The sequence below is a fragment of the Giraffa tippelskirchi genome, chromosome 1 (genome assembly GCF_054371585.1).
Source record: "Giraffa tippelskirchi isolate mGirTip1 chromosome 1, T2T-mGirTip1v1.2.pri, whole genome shotgun sequence".
NCBI classification, from domain to species: Eukaryota; Metazoa; Chordata; class Mammalia; order Artiodactyla; family Giraffidae; genus Giraffa; species Giraffa tippelskirchi.
Window position 1 is genome coordinate 106,865,678 of NC_137275.1, and position 21,072 is coordinate 106,886,749.

Genomic DNA, 21,072 nt, shown 5'->3' on the forward strand with positions numbered 1-21,072 from the left:
AATAGATTGAAGGGATTAGATCTGTAGACAGAGTGCCTGAAGAACTGTGGATGGAGGTTCGTGACATTGTACAGGAGGCAGTGATCAAGACCATCCACAAGGAAAAGAAATGTAAAAAGGCAAAATGGTTATCTGAGGAGGCCTTACAAGTAGCTGTGAATAGAAGAGAAGCAAAAGGCAAAGGAGAAAAGGAAAGATATACCCATTTGAATGCAGAGTTTCAAAGAATAGCAAGAGCGACAAGAAAGCCTTTCTCAGTGAACAGTGCAAAGAAATAAGGAGAACAATAGAATGGGAAAGCCTAGAGATCTCTTCAAAAAAATTAGAGATACCAAGGGAACATTTCATGCAAAGATGGGCTCAATAAAGGACATAAATGGTATGGATCTAACAGAAGCAGAAGATGTTAAGAAGACATGGCAAGAATACACTGAAGAACTATACAAAAAAGATCTTCATGACCCAGATAATCACGATGGTGTGATCACTCACCTAGAGCCAGACATCCTGGAATGCAAAGTCAAGTGGGCCTTAGGAAGCATCACTACGAACAAAGTTAGTGGAGGTGATGGAATTCCAGTTGAGCTATTTCAAATCCTGAAAGATGATGCTGTGAAATTGCTGCATTCAATATGCCAGCAAATTTGAAAATCTCAGCAGTGGCCACAAGACTGGAAAAGGTTAGTTTTTATTCCACTCCCAAAGAAAGGCAATGCCAACGAATGCTCAAAGTACCGCACAGTTGCACTCATCTCACATGCTAGTAAAGTAATGCTCAAAATTCTCCAAGCCGCGCTTCAACCGTGAACTTCCAGATGTTCAGGCTGGATTTAACAAAGGCAGCAGAACCAGAGATCAAATTGCCAACATCCATTGGATCATCGAAAAAGCAAGAGAGTTCCGGAAAAACATCTGCTTTATTGATTATGCCAAAGCCATCGACTGTGAGGATCACAATCAACTGTGGAAAACTCTGAAAGAGATGGAAATACCAGACCACCTGACCTGCCTCTTGAGAAACCTGTATGCAGATCAGGAAGCAACAGTTAGAACTGGACCTGGAACAACAGACTGGTTCCAAATATGGAAAGGCGTACATCAAGGCTGTATATTGTCACCTCTGCTTATATGCAGAGTACATCATGAGAAATGCTAGGCTGGATCACGCACAAGCTGGAATCAAGATTGCCGGGAGAAATATCAGTAACCTCAGATACGCAGATGACACGACCCTTATGGCAGAAAGTGAAGAACTAAAGAGCCTCTTAATGAAAGTGAAAGAGGAAAGCGAAAAAGCTGTTTTAAAACTCAACATTCAGAAAACTAAGATCATGGCATCTGGTCCCATCACTTCATGGCAAATAGATGGGGAAACAGTGGAAACAGTGGCTGACTTCATTTTTTCGGTCTCCAAAATCACTGCAGATGGCGACTGCAGCCATGAAATTAAAAGATGCTTCCTCTTTGGAAGAAAACTTATGACCAATATAGACAGCATGTTAAAAAGCAGAGACATTACTTTGCCAACAAAGGTCTGTCTCATCAAAGCTGTGGTTTTTCCAGTAGTCATGTATGGATGTAGAGTTGGATTCTAAAGAAAGCTGAATGCCAAAGAATTGATGCTTTTGAACTATGGTGTTGGAGAAGACTCTTGGGAGTCCCTTGGACTGCAAGGAGATCCAACCAGTCCTACCTAAAGAAAATCAGTCCTGAATATTCATTGGAAGGACTGATGCTGAAGCTGAAACTCCAGTACTTTGGCCACCTGATGTGAAGAACTGACTCATTTGAAAAGACTCTGATGCTGGGAAAGATTGAAGGCAGGAGGAGAAGGGGACAACAGAGGATGAGAAGGTTGGTTGGATGGCATCACCGACTCAATGGACATGAGTTTGAGTAAACTCTGGGAGTTGGCGATGCACAGGGAGGCCTGGCGTGCTGTGGTTCGTGGGTTCGCAAAGAGTTTGACAGAACTGAGCAACTGAACTGAACTGAATTGACTAGGAAATGGGCAGAAGCTAAATGGTCCAAAAATAAAAGCATCTTTTGGTCTTTGATCTAACAAATGGATTCTTCAGTGCCAGGAAACAAAGAATTGGGTCCTAAGAGTTTTATTTTCCCAGTAGCCTCTACAGCCTGTGGTTGCTGTCATTCGCTTTTACCTTGAGCCAGCCACAGATTCCCCTGTTGTATGTGTGTGTGTAGGAGGTGAAGTTCATTTGTAGTTTCATCCCATGCTGAGTAAGGTGTGATATCCTGGGACATAGGTTTCTGCACTGAGGAGATTCTGTAAGAGATGGCAATTTCCCTCAGCCCAGCAGCACCTGTCATCCTGAGAAGTTGCTGGCCGTTCCTACCACCCTCAGTTCCGTTCAGTTCAGTCACTCAGTCGTGTCCAACTCTTTGCTACTCCATGGACTGCAGCACACTAGGCCTCCCTATCCATCCCCAAATCCCGGAGTTACTCAAACTCATGTCCATTGAGTCAGTGATGCCATCCAACCATCTCATCCTCTCTCACCCTCTTCTCCTCATGCTTTCAGCCTGACCCTAGGCACTCTCCTTAAAATGGACTGGTGTACACTGACTCCCACCATGCCCAGTACCTTTATGCTTTGTCTCAAGGGGTTTCCCAGGAGCAGAAGTTTCCATTTTGGAATTAATGGGTTTTTTTTGTTGTTGTTATTGTTCTGCTTTTCTGTATCATTTATTTTTTCCAAGTATACATGCCCTATATTTTTCTTGACCTTTATGACCAAGGATCTTTAAAAAGCTTGGAAAATATCTTGTTATGAAAAAAATAAAGGTTAAAAGGCCTGAAAGAAAAGCTTTCTATTTGCAAATATTTTAGATTAATAATCAATGAGTGGTAATATCTAATGTGATGACACAAATGAAAAGGTTAGTCAAGTGCAGTCAAATCAGTAAGAATTTTAATTTGCCCGTTTCCTGTCTTCTCACTCGGAAGGTGGGAAATTAGTATTTAGTACAGGCGAACCTTGCAGGCTTAAGTTTTATTCAGACTTTTGATTCTATTAGAGTAGCAAATAGGGTTAATGTAATACTTAATTGATGCTTTCCAACTGTGGTGTTGGAGAATACTCTTGAGAGTCCCTTATACTCAAGGAGATCAAACCAGGCAATCCTAAAGGAAATCAACCCTGAATATTCATTGGAAGGACTGATGCTGAAGCTGAAGCTCCAGTACTTTGGCTACCTGATGTGAAGAGCTGACTGATTGGAAAAGACCCTGATTCTGGGAAAGATGGAAGGCAGAAGGAGAAGGGGATAATGAGATGGTTGGATGGCATCACCGACTCAATGGACATGAATTTGAGCAAGCTACTGGAGATGGTGAAGGAAAGGGAAGCCTGGTGTGCTGCAGTCCTTAAGGTCTCAAAGAATTGGACACGACTGAGCGACTGAACAACAACAACGATACTTAATTAGGCTTCCTTGGTGGCTTATCGGTAAAGAATCCACCTGCCAGTGCAAGAGATGCAAGTTCTATCTCTAGGTCAGGAAGAGCCCCTAGAGAAGGAAGTGGCAACCTGCTCCGGTTGTCTTGCTGGGAAATCCCATGGACAGAGGAACCTGGCGGGCTACAGTAAATGGGATTGCAAAGAGTCAGACACAACTTAGCAACTAAACAACGATTAGTTAAGTTAGTTAACTAAACAATTAGTTAAGTTCAGCTACAACTCACTAATTTTTTACAATGAGGGTTGAAATAAATCAGGATAAAAGCAAGAGGAGAGAGCCTACAAAGAGTTATGGTGTTAGCATGTTAATTACTGATTTTATCCCCAGTGGTTTGTTTGGCAAACAGTCCTTGGCTGGTTGGGCAAGTCACAAAGAATGTTGGCTTGATGCTTTTTCTTTGACAGCCTGAAGGTGTAACAATTTGTAGGTTGATGTCAGTGTCTTCCTTCATGGACCTTTCTACCTGTGCTTTTATTATCCCTGAAAAGCAGGGAAGAATGAAATTTTCTATGAGACTGACATAAGAAAACAAAAATGGTACAAATGAACTTATTTACAAAATAGAAATAGAATTACAGATGTAGAAAACAATCTTATGATTACTAAGGGGGGACAGTAGGGAGGGATAAATTGGGAGATTGGGATTGATATATACACACTACTATATATAAAATAAATAATTAATAAGTACCTATTTTATAGCACAGGGAACTCTACTCAGTGCTCTGTGATGACCTATATGGGAAAATAATCTAAAAAAGAATGGATATATGTATATGCATAGCTGATTCACTTTTTTGTACAGCAGAAAGAATGGATATGTGTATATGCATAACTGATTCACTTTTTTGTACAGCAGATACAACACTGTAAATCAACTATATGCCAATAAAATTTTCTAAAAAATTTTAAAACAAAACAAGCTCTGTAGTGGAGATGTGAATTACAGAGATCCTCTTGATTGATAAGGGACTTCCCTGGTGGCTCAGAGGTTAAAGCGTCTGCCTCCAATGCGGGAGACCTGGGTTCGATCCCTGGGTCGGGAAGATCCCCTGGAGAAGGAAATGGCAAACCACTCCAGTATTCTTGCCTGGAGAATCCCATGGACGAAGGAGCCTGGTAGGCTAGAGTCCACGGGGTCGCAAAGAGTCGGACACGACTGAGCGACTTCCCTCCCTTGATTGATAAAAGAATGTAAACTATCTTTATGCAAACATAAACTTCAGATAAGCTGATCTGATTCCTTCTGTCATCTCTTAGTAGTCCATTAATAAAAAAGAATTTCAAATAAGAGCAGAGCAACCTGGCTTTATTGCTGTCAAGACAGATTCATATTTTAGATACACCCCAAATATTTATTGTTGGGTTAATGGAAGCTGTAGCATGGAGACAGTTCTAGAGATCATCATGTTATTCAGATAAGCATTTAATCTTTTAAAAATTTAATTTAAGCTTTGTACATATTAGAGGTTAAAAGTATGTAGACTAGATGAGTTTTCTTAATTGATTTCAAAAGTTCATTAGCAAATACTATTATATATATATAAATTTTTTAAAAATGGGAATGGATTGCCTCTCTTGATATTACCTTGCTTAGATGTGGCAATAATAATTGTTTTGAAAATGACAGCCTAAAATATTGGAATAGGAAAGAATCTTCAAGCATCCAGACTTCTTTCATGTATCAGAAGGAAGGACTTAGAGACGTGTTAGAGTAATTTGCAGCTGAGTGCAGACTAGAATCCAAGTCCCACTAGATCACATGACAGACACACTTCTTCCATATAACCATCCAGACTCCTGTTTTATGTCTGTAGTATTTGCCCATTTTCTTCTAAAATCAGCTGTAGATAAAGGCACATGCCTAGCATTATTCAAGGTTAATTAGAAAGATTGCCATAGATAATCACCCTGTTCTGATCTAATATTTTGATTTCCTTGAAATTTACATAATCCATTATGTTTGTCTTTTTCTTCCACATCCACCTTTTTTGACTTTTTCAATTTTTTTAAAACCCTTGTGCTTTGATAAAAGTTAGCCTACATTTGATAAACCTAACCTTGAGCATTGTACTTCCAGAGGAAAAGGAGTCGCAAAACAAACCCCGTTTTCTGAACTGGGCCTTATTCCCGTTTATTGGAGCAATGTCCGTTGCAGAGGAGATGAAGAAAATATACTGCTTTGTGAAAAAGACATCTGGCAGGGCAGGGCATGTTCTGAGAAGATGGCAGCTGCTGACCTGTGTAGCTTTTCCCATGGTGAAAAAAAAAAATTTTTATTCCCTCGCTTTACTTTTATTCTGTTTTCAGCATTCCAGATGAAAAACATGTCTTAGTTGAATGTTTTCCTAAGCGTTGAAATACAGACCTGAGTCTGAATCATCATAGTCTATCAACAATCTAATTAGTCTTCAAAGGAATTCATGTAACAGTCGGATTTCCATTTGAACTCAGTTGTTTTTTTTTTTTAATTAAAAAATTTTTTGATTGCACCGAGTCTTGACTGCTGTGCACGGGCTCTCTCTAGTTGCAGTAAGTGGGGGCTACTCTCTAGTTGCAGTGCACGGGCTTCTCATTGATTGAGGTGGCTTTTCTTGCTGTGGAGCACAGGCTCTAGATCATGCAGGCTTTAGTAGATGTGATGCTTGCACCTAACTGCCCCCTAGCATGTGGGATCTTCCTAGACCAGGGTTTGAACTGGTGTCCCCTGCATTGCAAGGCAAACTCTTAACCACTGGACCGCCTGAGAAGCCCTGACCTCACTTCACATATTTTCTGTTTTAATATAATTTGTTTATAGGATTATTATATACTGTATATGAAACACTTATTTGGGTAATGAAAAATTGTGATGGAATCAAGTTAAAAGTCATCTTGAAACCAAATATAAAATACAGAAACTATAATAAAATGTTTTCACTTTATAAAATAGAATAGAATCATAGTTATTAGCATTATTCTTTGAAGATAGCACATTCCATAAAACAAATCGCTACCTTGGATAAGGGCTCCTATGCATGATGTCCTAGGCATTCAGTTCAGTTCAGTCGCTCAGTCGTGTCTGACTGTTCGCGATCCAATGGACCGCAGCATGCCAGGTTTCCCTGTCCATCACCAACTCCCGGAGTTTACTCAAACTCATCTCCACTGACTCAGTGATGCCATCCAACCATCTCATCCTCTGTTGTCCCCTTCTCGTCCTGCCTTCAGTCTTTCCCAGCATCAGGGTCTTTTCAAATGAGTCAGCTCTTCTCATCAGGTGGCCAAAGGATTGGACCTTCAGCTTCAACATCAGTCCTTCCAATGAACACCCAGGACTGATCTCCTTTAGGAAGGACTGGTTGGATCTCCTTGCAGCCCAAGGGACTCTCAAGAGTCTTCTCCAACACCACAGTTCAAAAGCATCAATTCTTCGGCGCTCAGCTTTCTTTATAGTCCAACTCTCATATCCATACATGACTACTGGATAAACCTTAGCCTTGACGAGATGGACCTTTGTTGGCAAAGTAATGTCGCTATTTTTTAATATGCTGCCTGGGTTGGTCATAACTTTCCTTCCAAGGAGGAAGCATCTTTTAATTTTATGACTGCAGTCACCATCTGCAGCATTGGTGATTAGTATGTGGTTTTGGTATACAGATGTGTGTATGATCATGTGAACGGAAGCAGCGGGAGAAGCTCCCTTTGCTAGTTATTTTTCCTTGTTTGGGATATTCTTTCTAGGCTTTTAGTTTCACAATTGTGGGTGGGTTTTCTGGGGTCCGTGATTGTTTTAACGTGTGACCACAACCTGTGGCTATCACACCTTTTTGGATTTTCTTGGCGATAGTAGCGTGATCAGATGTCCCAGGTCTTAGAATGCCAGCAGACAGCCGAGGGCAATGGTTTCTGATTGAGTACAAGTATCAGGGAAGGAATTGACACACTCCCTCTGCAAAACATAGGAAGATCCAAGCTAGGGTCATTCCTGTGAACTGACTGGAAGAACCAATGGAAATGGTGCAAGATATCACACAAGTGTGTGCTTGGAGAGCTACAGTCCTTTTGTGGATGCAAGGTGCATTCTAAGTCTTTATGTCTTGTAAGTTTTTCCTTTTCTTCCTTTGCCTCTCCACCTCTTGGTAATCCTACTTGTGGCAAACACATGTTTACACATTGCTACATCAGGGATGCTGTGCATCGGGCTCAACAGTGCACTGCTTTTTGTAGACATTGCTTGTATTCTGTGTTCAACTGAACTGATAAAGTATGTTAACATTTTTCAAGTAGTGAAGTAAGTAAATTTTTGAAAACAATCCTTTTTTTTTTCAGGGTTTCATAGTACTTTATTTTATTTTTAATTTGATTTACAGTGTTGTGCCAGTCTCTGGTGTACAGCAAAATGACTCAGTTATACACACATACAGTTTGTAGTACTCTAAAAGCCTGCATTTAATTCTAACAACAATGGGAAGTCAGTATATTTTTTTCAGGCTCTCTGTCTACTCTTTTTTTAAAAAAGCTCTCCATTCTCTATAATCTATCCACTTGTTTATGCTCTGGCTGCAAAGATAAATTTAAGGTTGATGTAAGCATATATAACATATCGAAGGTTGAGATAAATTAGAAGTGAGAATGAAAAAATATGCTTTTATGGTAAATTAAATGAGAATATGAAAACAAATAGCTCAAATCAGCAAACACTGAGTCTATCTTAAGGCACAGCAGCAGACCTTTAACATTAATACTTTCTTTTAGTTTGGAATTTACATTTAGCATCTTGGCATTTAGTACTTTTCCAACACTTACAAAGTAGAAGATCGTATCTTTGTATTGGACATAGGAAATATCAGTATAAATGAAAATGTCTGGGAGTTTTATTTATCCATAAGTTAAATACCAGTCAACTACTTCACTGAAATTTCTTTCAAGTGATTTTTTTTTTGTGCATGTATTTATTGGGAAGATGTGAGATGGTGACTAAATTTTGTCTTTGAGCTTCTCTATATTTTCACAAATACTTACACAACCAGTGTAAAAACTACATTTAAAAATAAAGCACAACGTTTAAAAAAATGTAAGGTAATTATGCCATAATGTTTCTAGGTTGTAGATAATTTTAAATTTCCTTTTAAATTTTTTTTTTTTTCTGTTTTCTCCAAGCTTACTATGGAGGTGGGGAGAGGAGAAGCAGAGAAGGATATAATAGTTTAAGAAATTTATGCTGTTTCTATTGGTTTGTTTCTATATTTTCCAAGCTTCTTAAAAGAAAAACATAGTAACATGTAAATTTAGGTTTCTTGTCATAATTCAGCAGTCATTAATTATAAGAAGCTGCTATATACTGTTGAGAACAGTTATGTTTATTAAACCTACCTTTATCCTTTTCCAAATTACAAGTGCTAGTTGACTTATGTAAGAAAACTGTGTTACAAATATCAGAGTATGAGTATATGTACATGTTTGCTAATCTAAATCCCTTCTCTGGTGTGATATTTGAATATAAATATGAATGTCCAAGTACCATTTATTGATAGCTGCTTATACTGTGGAGGAATTAGAAGCATATTTCATGTGGATAAATGATGAGTATTTGGCAAAAGATAACACTAAATTTCCTAATAGGGACCCAGCCTGTTCTGAACCTTTGACCATCTCACATTCTTTATTCCAGAAAAATTAGAGGGCCGTTCTGTTTCCCAAACACATACAGCTTTGTGTTTCTATGCTTGTGTTCATTCGGTTCATTTTGTCTGAAGTGCACATCCCCCATGTAGAACTTATGAAGTCCCATCCATCATCTTGGCCCTCTCAGCTACAGCTCCTTTAGAAGAGATTCCCTAATTTCCTCCGGGGGTGGGCGAGCACCTTTTGCATCTGAACCCCTGCAGGGCCTTCTCAATGGTCTCCCATCTGTACTCATGTTGTCCATATCCCGAGGCAATATACTTCTTAAGGGTAGCATTTGTGCAGTGCCTCTCTGCCTAACAGCTGTTTAAGAAACAGAATTGAAGGAGTGGATATCAATAGTTATTTTTCGTTGTTTGGGATATTCTTTCTAGGCTTTTAGTCATCGTTTGCCAATCCAGTCAGTCAACAAATATTTATTACATGCCTTCTACATAGCTGGGTATCTGAAGTACTTGAGTGAAAGGGAAAGGCGTTCCCTGTGTCCTCAATTCTAGACTAAGAAAAAGAGAGAAAAATTAAAAAACTGATGAAGCTAGATAAGGGCATTGTAGACTATAATAAGGAATTTGCATGGGGAAGCCTCTGGTATTCTTCACAGAGAATGAATTGATTCATACACAAATGATGAACTGATTCATACACAAATGAATCTTCAATATTGTTTTTTGAAGGTACTGGCTGTGATGTCCACCAGCTTCTTATAATGTGATAATGTTAACTTTGACTTGATCTCTACAAATGTAGAAATATTTCTATGCTGAAAGCAAGTATGTCATAGATATAAGTGCCATTCTTAATAATTACATGTTGGTAATTCTCAAGTTACTGTAAATAAAAAATCAATGCTATCCCCCACAATACCATAAAAATCAAATGGATTTCCAATAACTGCAGTTTTGAGTGTGTCTTTTCTGGTTTCTGAGGTCCTCGGGAAAAAGTGAATTTAGACTGCTTCCTCTTGACAGCTATTTGTATGAATGTAATTCAAGTTGGAGGATTTTAATCAGTTGAGATTATCATAAAATATATTAGACATGCGTGGGTATGTCCATATTGCTGAAGTGGCTTATTAAATATAACTTTATGATTGAGAATGGCAAAGAAATAGAATATACCTGATCTTCTATAGCTCAGTATGAATGTGTAGGTTTAATTTGTTGTTAATTTCATATCGCAGGCCCTGCGTTCCCCATCCTGCGCCTTGCTGGGGGGAGCAGTGTGCGTGAGGGCCGAGTGGAGGTCTACCATGCCGGTCAGTGGGGGACAGTCTGTGACGACCAGTGGGATGATGCAGATGCAGAAGTGGTCTGCAGGCAGCTGGGTCTGAGGTTGGTTCTTCTTCTTTTGTTTTGCTTACATTTCTAAGTTTATTACTTCCATACCCAAAGATAGGTGTGTTTAAATTGCACATTTCTTTGAACAAGTAGAAAAAGCCACCTTTTTGATCATTGTATTTGGCGGTAGTCTCCTTGAAGAGAATGTCTATGTACCTATAGATCTAACCTGTTTGTATCTGAATTCAACTGATTTTGTATCCTTAAGAACCTTAAGCCTTTTACCACTTTTTATCGGGAGCCTTTATAGGACTCCCAGGTAGTAACTAGCACGGTCAACTGCAGTAACTTACCAAAGTCATATGATGAAACTAGTTGTGAGGCTTTAACTGAAGTTCAACTTCTTTCCCCCAAATATCGTCTAAACTTTTGCCCTTTGCTCCTTATTTGTTAGGTATGTGCTTAGAACAAAGAATGTTTATTAATGTTCAAAGGAAATAATTCCTATGCAGGATATGGCAATGAAGCTTGTGGAATAAAGACAGAAAACCAATATTATATGTTGCTTTAGTTATGGTTACTTTGGAATAGTATGGTATAATTGTGTATCCTCTGATCCTTGTCTTTAGTGATTTTGAACATTGGTATAGCAGGCCTAAAAGTTTCTCTGAAATTATACTGGCAGATCTTCTGAAGTTGATATTTTACTTTAAATTGGAAAAAAATTATTTAGCATGTTGTGGCAGGTAGGGGTGGGTTGATGTGGAGACCTCTCAAAATTAAGTCTTCTCAGTTCTTGTTTCACTTTGTCCAGTTAAGCATAGTCTTTGACACTGGAGCATGATTTTTGAACCTTGAACCGTAATTTTTTTGCAATTGTTTTTGCAACTGACCCCTCCCCTCCCACTTTTTCAAAACTGTAGGTTAATATTAAAGTATTTTAAAACAAAATAAAGGTGTTTCAACATTTTACCTCTAAATACTTCAGTGTATACTTCACCTTTTAAAAATAAGAACATTGTCCTACATAGCCAAATTATCATCACAACTAATGTCAGTGGTAATCATTCTTACATTGTTTAATATCCTGTAATATTCAGATTTCCATAGGTGTTCCCACCATGTCCTTGACGGATGGTTTCTCTGTAGCAGAATTTAGCCCAGGGCCTTGTGGTGCATCTGGACGTTATACCCCCAAAGTCTTTTAATCCAGAACAGTTTCTTGTTTTTCCTAACACTGACTTGTTGCAGAGACCAAAGACCACACCAGTTGGTTTGTAGAATATCCTCCCTTCTGAATTTGTCTCATTCTGGTTCTTGTAACTTCTGAAATGGGAGGCTAGATCCAAAAGTTTGATTAGATAAACATCACTCAAGTATTTGCTTCCCAGGTGGCGCTACTGGTAAAGAACCCACTTGCTAATGCAGGATACTCAAGAGACCTGGGTTCGATCCCTGGGTTGGGAAGATCCCCTGGAGGAGGAAATGATAACCCACTCCAGTATTCTTGCCTGGAGAATTCCATAGACAGTGGAGCCTGGCGGGCTATAGTCTGTGGGGTCTCAAAGAGTTGAATACCACTGAGCAACTAACACTTTCACTTTCATAGTTTTAAAAGTGAGTCTAAAAATTCATTTTGTAATGTAGAGTTCTTTCTTGAGAGCCAAGATTTTTTTTTTTTTTCACTTACATAAACAGTTCTCAAACAAAGACTGTGTTGACAAACAATAGTCTACTGCATGGAAAGAATGTAGAGATAGAATCACAAGGAAGACTGTATTAATGTTGAACATATGTATGGGTTGAGTAAAGTGTTTACATCTTTCTCAAGCATTTGCTCGCTGCCATCTTTTGTATGAGGAGATTTGTGTTTGGAGAAGTGATGAAAAGGAAAAATATCTTCAAATATTCAAGACAGCAAAGATCTTCCACAAGCCTGTGTAATAACCAACAATCTAGCTTGGTGGAGATTTTCTTTTTATTATTAAGTACCCTAGGATCTGAGCTGATGCTGTTCTTTTGCTTTGTTTTTCTTTACTTTGATTTTCTACTTCTCTCATAACCTTGCAGTACAGCAGTATTCTGCAAGTGCTCTTCCCCTAGAATTTGTTTTGCTCACTTAAAGGCACAGTACTTTCAGATGCAATAATTTTTAATGTTGCGTGTTTCATCTCAGTGGTACTTGCTTTGTTGAATTCCCAAAGGGAAACTATATCATGCCTCCCTGGAGTGCTGGTTACAATTTCTTTGTGAGATGCTGTCTTTGTTGACCCTCATCTTTTAATGGTGGCTGTAGATTTTGGTAGCTGGCAAGCGTCCTAAAACACAAAAGGAATAACTGTACTTAAGATATTTAAATTTGATTAATCCAGAACTCAGAGAAACATGAGGATTAGGAAAGGAAGAAGCCAAGTGTTAGAAAATTGAACTTGAGAATGCATACATATGCAGTGAAGTTTCAGATAGAGACATTTTAATTGGAGTTCCTTTTGTGCACTTAACATTAAAGCATTTCCTATGTCTTTCAGAACTCTTAAAAGCATAGCTGCTCATGGAACTGTGACATCATATTTTATTTTGTGGATATGCCATAATTTACATAAGAATTTTAAATTTTTGAGCGCTTTTTTCTTCTTAGGTTTTTTTTTTGGCTATAAAATTATCTTAAAGAAAGAACCATATTATTCCGTGGTCAAAATAAAAATTCTTCTCATGCTCTTTTTAAATATTTATTTGTTCTCTTATTTTATTGTTTATTAATTTTTAAAATACTTTATAAACATTATTAGTATGTCCAATTATTGAGCAGAAAGGAGGCCTTATTTAACAGATGAGAAAGTTAGACTCTCTGAGATTACTCAAAGTCCCCAAATTATACTGTGAATGAAGACTGGAATCTTGAGATTTGTGGCTCCCAAGGTAGGATTTTTCATTTCATGTTACACTGTTTGCAAAATAGGCAGGTATTAATAAGAATAAATATGAATACAAGCTGAAAGAAATAGGGAAGTCAAGGGAGAAAAGTTTATTGTAGGAGGAAATTGATGATGAGCATGTTTTAGACAGACTATATATTAATGTGCCACAGACACATCACTGAAAATGCCCCAAGAGACTGAAAGAAAGTAAAGTGTTTCAGAGTCTGCTCTAAAGCCAGACAAATTTTACTATCTAATGCTGGGCAAATTGTTTAACTTCTGCAACTCAGTTTCCTCATCTGTAAACAGTGGGTAATAACATCATGGGGTTGTAGGGAGGATTGAAAAAGTTAATACATTTGAAGCTGTTAGACCAGTGTCTGGGATACAGTAATCATTCAGTATACTTCAAAATATCATTATTGGAGATAGAGGGGATTGTTTTCCAGAAAGAAATATGGACTATTGACCAGTAAAAATGAGTTTTTCATCCAAATGTTATGTGTCACAAAATGATATTTGCTGTCAAAGAACCAATCTTTTATAACCTAGCAAGTAATTCTTTTTACACAATAGAATTGCCTAACTCCATTCTGTGTCTAGTCAAAGTAGTAGCTAAATCCAGGGATTGAGTTAGTCAGGTGGTATTTTTTATTTGCTCTTTTTCTATGAAAAACAGACAAATTTTATATGAATACAATCAGATTAGCTAAATAGGTTTAGGAATGTTTTGGATACGGATCAGACATAGGATCAGTTCGGTGTCTATTGGGGATTGCTGCTGTGTAGGTCAAACAGCTTTGCATAAAATAACCTAATAAATCGATGCATTATATCAGAAAACCCCTATTCCACAAATTTATTCTGTGGTCAGATGGTGAGAAAGTAGTAAAACTGGGACTGTTACTACAAATGAACTGCCAGGGCTGATGTGGACATACTTTTCATAATGGAAGGGAAGAGAACACACAACTTTATCAAATTTACATAGTACTTATTAGCCTTTAACAAACCATGAGTCTCATGTTGCTTTCCCTGGTATTAGACAATGTCTTAAACGGCAGAGTCATCCATTTCTTTGGTATTCCCCTGAAAGCTAATACAGTCCAGGACACCAGGAAATAGGCTGAAGGACTGTGTGAATTTATAAATATCATCTTAATTTTTAATGAACTCCAAAATTAGCTGGGAAACCTAGTTTGCTTTACATCATGATTTCTTAGTGTTTTTTTTGTTTTGTTTGGTTCTTGAATTTATTGCATTAATTTTTCTGATTAGTTTATTTTAATTAAACATTTTTGTGATCATTAAAATAATGGTTGTAAACAATGGAAAATATGGAGATGCATAAGGAAGAAAATAAAACACCCAAATGATGTTTTAAGGCTGCATTATAACATAGGTGATTTTCCCCAGAGTCACTATCCGGGGCTTCTGATCTCCCATCTAGTGTTCTCCCTTAAGGAAGGAACACAGTTTAGAGGCTGTTAATCAGGGCTTTTGCTTTTTCCTAGAACCTCTACCACATCTTTGACATATTTGAAATGCAATGTATTTCAGTTACTCTGTCCAGCCTGTCTCAAGTCACTCCCAAGTAATGAGTATTTTAGGTTTGTTATTTTTTTCTTGGGAATAGAAAGCCTTTAGTTTTTAATCTTTTAGCCTAGATTTTTAGTGCAAAGGATTTTAAGGATATGTAAAAATGCATTCTAACTGTTTTAATTTGATCACTGTAAGTTGAGCATCTTACAATATGCTCAGTGGCCATGGGTATTTCTTCTTCTGTACATAGCTTGTTTGTCTCCATTACCCTATTTTTGATGTTGGTCGTTTTTTCTTTTATTATGATAATAATAAATTATGATTATTTACTTCTAGGAATTTTTTTTATTTGATTGCTGTTATATTTTACAAATATATCTTTCACCTTCTTTGCCTTTTGATCTGGTTGTGGTGTATTTTGCCATACAATAGTTCAAATTTATGTGTTTGGTTTATTTATTACATAGTTCAAATTTATAAGTTTAACTTTTTTTAGTCTTTGTTTTCTGATTTCTTGGTTTTTCATCTTGCTCAGGAAATTCCCTTATTACCAAGGTTATAAGAACTATGTTATTATTATTTCATTGCATTGTATTAACTTTTTAGTCATCTTGTCTTCCTCTTTCCCTCCTTCCTCCCTTTCTTTCCTTCTTTCTATTTAAATTTTGAAACCATCTGGAGTTTATTTTTTGTTTCTGAGTTTGGGATCAAATTTTATTTTCTCTCATATTGGTCCCTGGTTTTATTTTAGCACCTAGTCTTGCCTCAAGGAATTATACTCACTGAAATTTTCTTTGACAGGTCTTTTTCTTTTCTAGCAATTGTCACAGGGCAGAGACCCAAGAGACGGTCAATCTGCCTTTCTCTAAAACTCTGCTCCTATCTGGCTTCCCCATGGCCTGCATTAGTCATCCTGTCTCTTCTGCTTCTACTCTCCAGCTTTCAGTGTTCTCTAAATCAGTTTCCATATTTGCTTTCATTAATCTCTTTCCTCTCGAGCAAGGGTCAGCAAACATTTTCCGTAAAGGGACAGATAGTGAATATTTTAGACTTTCCAATTACTCCACTGAGCTTTTGTGTAGTGCAAAAGCAGCCACAGACAATAATTTGGGAATGAGTGTGGCTTTGTTCTGATAAAACCTTATTTCTGGATAGTAAAATTTGAATTACATATATCAAAATTGCATTCCTGTTTTGGTTTTAAATTCTCAAGATAGTTATAATGTAAGGAGAAAAAGGCAACTTAAATAATGGGGAATAGATGCAGTATCGTTGAAAAGCAAACTAAAAATATAAATTCTCTAGTCTAAGAATTAAATGGCTGAAAAAGGCTGAAGATACAATTTCTGAAGTCATTTATCATTTTGACAGGCAATCATGATCTTCTTCATTGAAATCTGGGGTTCTAGAGAATATGGTGTCACTTTGAATTGTGAGAGAAGTAAATTTAGTCAAATAAATTTGAGTGAAGAGATGTTTGACCATGAGTAACAGAGAACTGAAAATAACCATGGCTCAAACAAGACATGAGAAATGCCAGGCTGGATGAGTTACAAGCTGGAATCAAAACAGTCAGGAGAAACATCAACAACCTCAGATATGCTGATAATACCACTCTAATGGCAGAAAGCAAAGAGGAATTAAAGAGCCTCTTGATGAGGGCAAAGGAGGAGGGTGAAAGAGCTGGCTTAAAACTAAATATTAAAAAAGCTAAGATGATGGCATCCAGCCCCATTCCTTCATGGCAAAGAGAGGGGGAAAAGGTGGAAGCAGTGGCAGATCTCTTCTTCTTGGGCTCCAAAATCACTGTGGACGGTGACTGCAGCCATGAAATCAGTAGATATTTGCTTCTTGGCAGGGAAGCTGTGACAAACCTAGACCATGTGTTAAAAAGCAGAGACATTACTCTGCCGACAAAGGTCCGTATCGTCAAGGATATGGTCTTGCCAGTGGTCATGTCCGGTTGTGAGAACTGGACTGTAAAGAAGGCGGAGCACCGAAGAATTGATGCCTTCAAACTGTGGTGCTGGAGAAGACTCCTAAAAGTCACTTGGACAGCAAGGAGATCAAACCAGTCAATCTTAAGGGAAATCGACACTGAATATTTGTTGGCAGGACTGATGCTGCAGCTGAAACTCCAGTCTTTTGGTCATCTGATGTGAACAGCTGACTCACTGGAAAAATCCCTGATGCTGGTAAAGATTGAGGGCAGAAGGAGAAGAGGTCATCAGAGGATGAGATGGCTGTCCAGCATCATTGATGCAATGGACATGAACTTGGGCACACTTTGGGAGATGGTGAGGGACAAGGAGGCCTGGTGTGCTGCAGTCCATGGGGTTGCAAAGGGTCAGACGTGACCGCGTGGCTGAACAACAACAACAAAGACAAGAGTCTATTTCTCTCTCTGGAGACCGGAGATAGTTAATTCAAGGTTGGTACGGTGGTTCCACAGTCATCAGGGCCCCAGACTCTAGCTTGTAGCTCTTTCATTCTTAGTTTGGTACTTTATGGACCAAGATAGATACAGTGGAGTGAATTGATACGGAAAATTATAAATTAATCATAAGTTTACCTTTGCCAGAGGCAAAAGAAGAAACAGGTCAGACTAACCTTCAATCTGACTTATGTTCTTATGTTTGTTCAGTGGCATTGCCAAAGCGTGGAAACAGGCGTATTTTGGGGAAGGGTCTGGCCCAGTAATGTTGGATGAAGTACGCTGCACTGGGAATGAGCTTTCTATTGAGCAGTGTCCAAAGAGTTCCTGGGGAGAGCATAACTGTGACCATGAAGAAGATGCTGGAGTGTCCTGTACCCCTCTAACAGGTAGGAACTTCACCCTGTCAACCTAGCCACTCTTGCCTTCGCCCGTATTTGGGCTTAACTTCCCTTCTCAATTTAGCTGATATTACTAAATGAACTTACAAATAAATCCCCCAAATAAGACATAAAAAGAATATACACTGTATATTATAATGCTATCTCTTTATTTATAGATATTTCTGAATTTTTCAGTTGAAAGCTACACAATCCTATAAAGTAATTAAGAATATATGATCTTGTTGCAATATATAGTACCTAGTAGTCAGAATCAGTGTACAATGCTACATTTAGGATGTTAGATTTTATAATTATATATTTAGTCCATTCATTTATTAGCCTGTCTTGACTCTCAGAATGTGTTTATAGCTGGTAAAACTATTTTGATGGGATTGTTGATTAAAGCACACTATTAAAGAACCAGGTTAACCTTTGCTGTGCTGAATATTCAGACTGTTCCAAATCACAGCATGCTTGTCAAGCTATGTCTTGTGTTGCAAGAAGGACATGTCTGAGTGCAAATGAGTGTATGTGTATGTACTTAAATGTTTGAGGGAAAGAAGAGAGAAATGGATGGGCAAGAGAAGTTGGGTCAACACAAATCTGTTGTTTCTATAGCAAAAAGAGCTTGAAGAAAAAAATTAAGGCTTTAATATTTCTTTAAAAAAGTCAAATGAAATACTTCTGACAGACTGTGAAATGCTGAAGGTCTACTTTTTTATTTACATAGCTCTGTATACACTGTTGTTTTATTAGAATAACCCATTTATACACAAAACAAATAGAAAATTTATACCAGATTGTAAGCCAGAGCACTTCATCTTCTTGAGCCTCCATTTCCTCCTCTTTCAAATGAGGATAGTCTTGTACTGTTGCTGGGATGGTCAAATGAGGTAACAGGTGTAACAATGCTTTGCAAACAGTGAAATTTTACATTAATAATGATTCTGTTGCTAGGAGACCTTAATTTACTTTGAATGATCCCAGAGATTCATGAAAAGTATGACTTTCTCCCAAGATTATTTATATATTTCATTTGGGAAGAGGGACAGTGTTTGGATTATTTTGGATGGAAATGGCCTCTTATACTTTTTGGGGAATGAATTTATTATATTGTGTATCTGCTTAGAAGCTTTTTACAGGATTTTCTGGGAATTAAGTATTCATTTAATTTCAGAAGACTGAAATTTAGATTTGTATTATCGATAAAAGAACACAGGCAAAACATGCACCCTAGTTTTTATTCCCTTCTCCAGGGGATCTTCCCAACTCAGGAATTGAACCTGGGTCTCCTGCATTGCAGGTGGATTCTTTACCATCTGAGCCACCAGGAAATCCTTTATGAATGCCTAAGGAATAGTAATAAATATTTTGACATGATAGATCACTCTTTAACCAGAGTAGCTTTTTCTGTCTTCATATTTCAGTATTTTTTCATTCACAGTTAAATTTTTCAGCTATTTCCAAGTTACTGTGTTTTTATACTTTTTAAATTAAAGTGACAAATATTGCTCATACTTTTAAGGAGATTAAAACCATAAGAAATTTCCCAAGTATTATTTAATCTGAAGAAATCTAAATAGTTACTTTGGAATTATATCAGAGTATATTTTTCTAGTTAGACACAAGAGTAGAAATAAAAGGGAAGTAGTTTGTTAGGACCGATATGTGTTATGACTTTGTTCAAGAACAATCCCGTTAATGATCTCAGATCACTGAGCACAGTTCTATGCTTGTGTGCTTAGTTGCTTCAGCTGTGAATGACTCTTTGCCACCCCATGGACCGTAGTCCTCCAGGCTCTTCGGTTCATGGGAAGAATCCTGGAGTGGGGTGCCATTTTCTTCTCCAGGGTATCTTCCCGATCCAGGGATTGAACTCAGGTCTCCAGCATTGCAGACAGGCTCTTTACTGTCCGAGCTACCAAGGACAATTCTAATAGGAGTTTAAAAAAAGGCCTCGAGAGAGATCTGGGTAGGATGATATTTCTCATGAAATTACAATGTTGCTCTGCCTTTTTCTGATCATTATTTGCTCAGTCTCCGTGTCTTCTTCTTGTCGCAGATGGCGTCATCAGACTTGCAGGTGGTAAAGGCAGCCATGAGCGTCGCCTGGAAGTGTATTACAGGGGACAGTGGGGGACTGTCTGTAATGATGGCTGGACTGATCTTAATACCTATGTGGTTTGCTGACAGCTGGGATTTAAGTAAGATCTATTGATATGAGATAGCTAAATGCCAAGCTATATTTTTAAAAGTCTTATTTTGTCACCCTTGCTTGTAATGTCTATAATACTAACAGTATATATTCTCAATTATTATCTACCTGTCTATTCTACCTACCTTCCTACCCCTCTTATCTACCTATCTATATATGGAAGTTCAGCAATTAAAAAACAATAACATTTCTTTGATGATAAATAACCATATCTTGCTATTTATCTCATTTGCCTTTCCTGCCATGACCCCTCTTCTTGAATAACTGGTTGGAGCCATGGATGACTTCTAAGTCCCGTTTTGTCTATTTAAGTAAGACTGTATGCTGTGAATGATCAGTTTTATTCTGATGCATTGCTACTATTGGATGTTGTTAGTGATAACATCACTGTATTTAAAATTTCAGAGAAGTCCAATGTCAAATTCTTTGGTATTACATTATTTCCTTTCTCATAATGTGATGATAATTATCACTTTTATTTGAGAAAAACAGCTTTCTTGTCATGAGATGACCTTTTGAACTCACCCTTGACCTCATTCTCTTAAAAACTGAGTATCACACTTTGAGCAATATATTTCATGTCACACACATAATGCATTCCAGAGTAAAGACCTAAGTTGCTTGAAGTAATTGCAAATGATGCCTTTGAGCTAATATCTGAATGAAGCCCATGGATGCCCATTCTTTCTTATTTTCCATATTGCTATGTCATACTTGAAGTAATTGTCTCTTGTTTAAAAGAAATAAGCAAAATTATATTATTTCAGCTTGAGATAGAATTAATTGCAAATATTTATTAAAACTTAAAATATGCTTTCATTCAAGCTATGTTTAAACATATATTTTTAAAGTTGTAAAAGTAATATAAAATTTTAGCGATTTGGAAAAAAGAGAAAATAAAAAACTACTCCTAATTTTTCCATTATTAAAACTTGTGTATAACTTTGTAGCAGCTCTAGTAGTAGATATATAATTTTACTATTCACTTTTTTACTTTATATTACTGTAGTCATAATTTTAATAACATAACTGATGATGTTCATACTATAATTTACTTAATATATCAATTAGTTTAAATTTTCCTGTTGTAAATAATGACATCACAAAGGTATAGATGTATGCGATTGACAAATATTTTGAATTTTCATGGGCA

General features: G+C 37.4%; 2 protein-coding genes across 9 annotated transcripts in view; one reads left to right on the plus strand and one right to left on the minus strand.

Annotated features, from left to right (window-relative positions):
• The window catches only part of LOC145505895 (neurotrypsin-like), a 75,278-nt gene that overhangs the window by 18,170 nt on the left and 36,036 nt on the right, over window positions 1-21,072 (plus strand). The window contains 4 exon segments of the mRNA XM_081489148.1: window positions 5,564-5,742; window positions 10,331-10,481; window positions 17,532-17,710; window positions 19,767-19,908. Of these exon segments, the coding sequence (XP_081345274.1) occupies window positions 5,564-5,742; window positions 10,331-10,481; window positions 17,532-17,710; window positions 19,767-19,908 (651 nt within the window).
• Window positions 1-21,072, minus strand: part of LOC145506648 (uncharacterized) — a 96,401-nt gene that overhangs the window by 4,060 nt on the left and 71,269 nt on the right. For 2 of the 8 annotated variants that reach the window (XR_014054125.1, XR_014054123.1), the window contains exons 2-4: window positions 12,614-12,745; window positions 9,578-9,648; window positions 9,331-9,453 (exon numbers count right to left, since the gene is read on the minus strand). The exons of 2 other annotated variants lie outside the window; for them this stretch is intronic. The gene's annotated coding sequence lies outside the window, so the exon portion shown is untranslated. Of the gene's footprint in view, window positions 1-9,330; window positions 9,454-9,577; window positions 9,649-11,501; window positions 12,746-21,072 lie in introns of all 8 variants that reach the window. 4 more of the 8 variants (XR_014054126.1, XR_014054127.1, XR_014054132.1 and 1 more) reach the window with 2 other exon arrangements.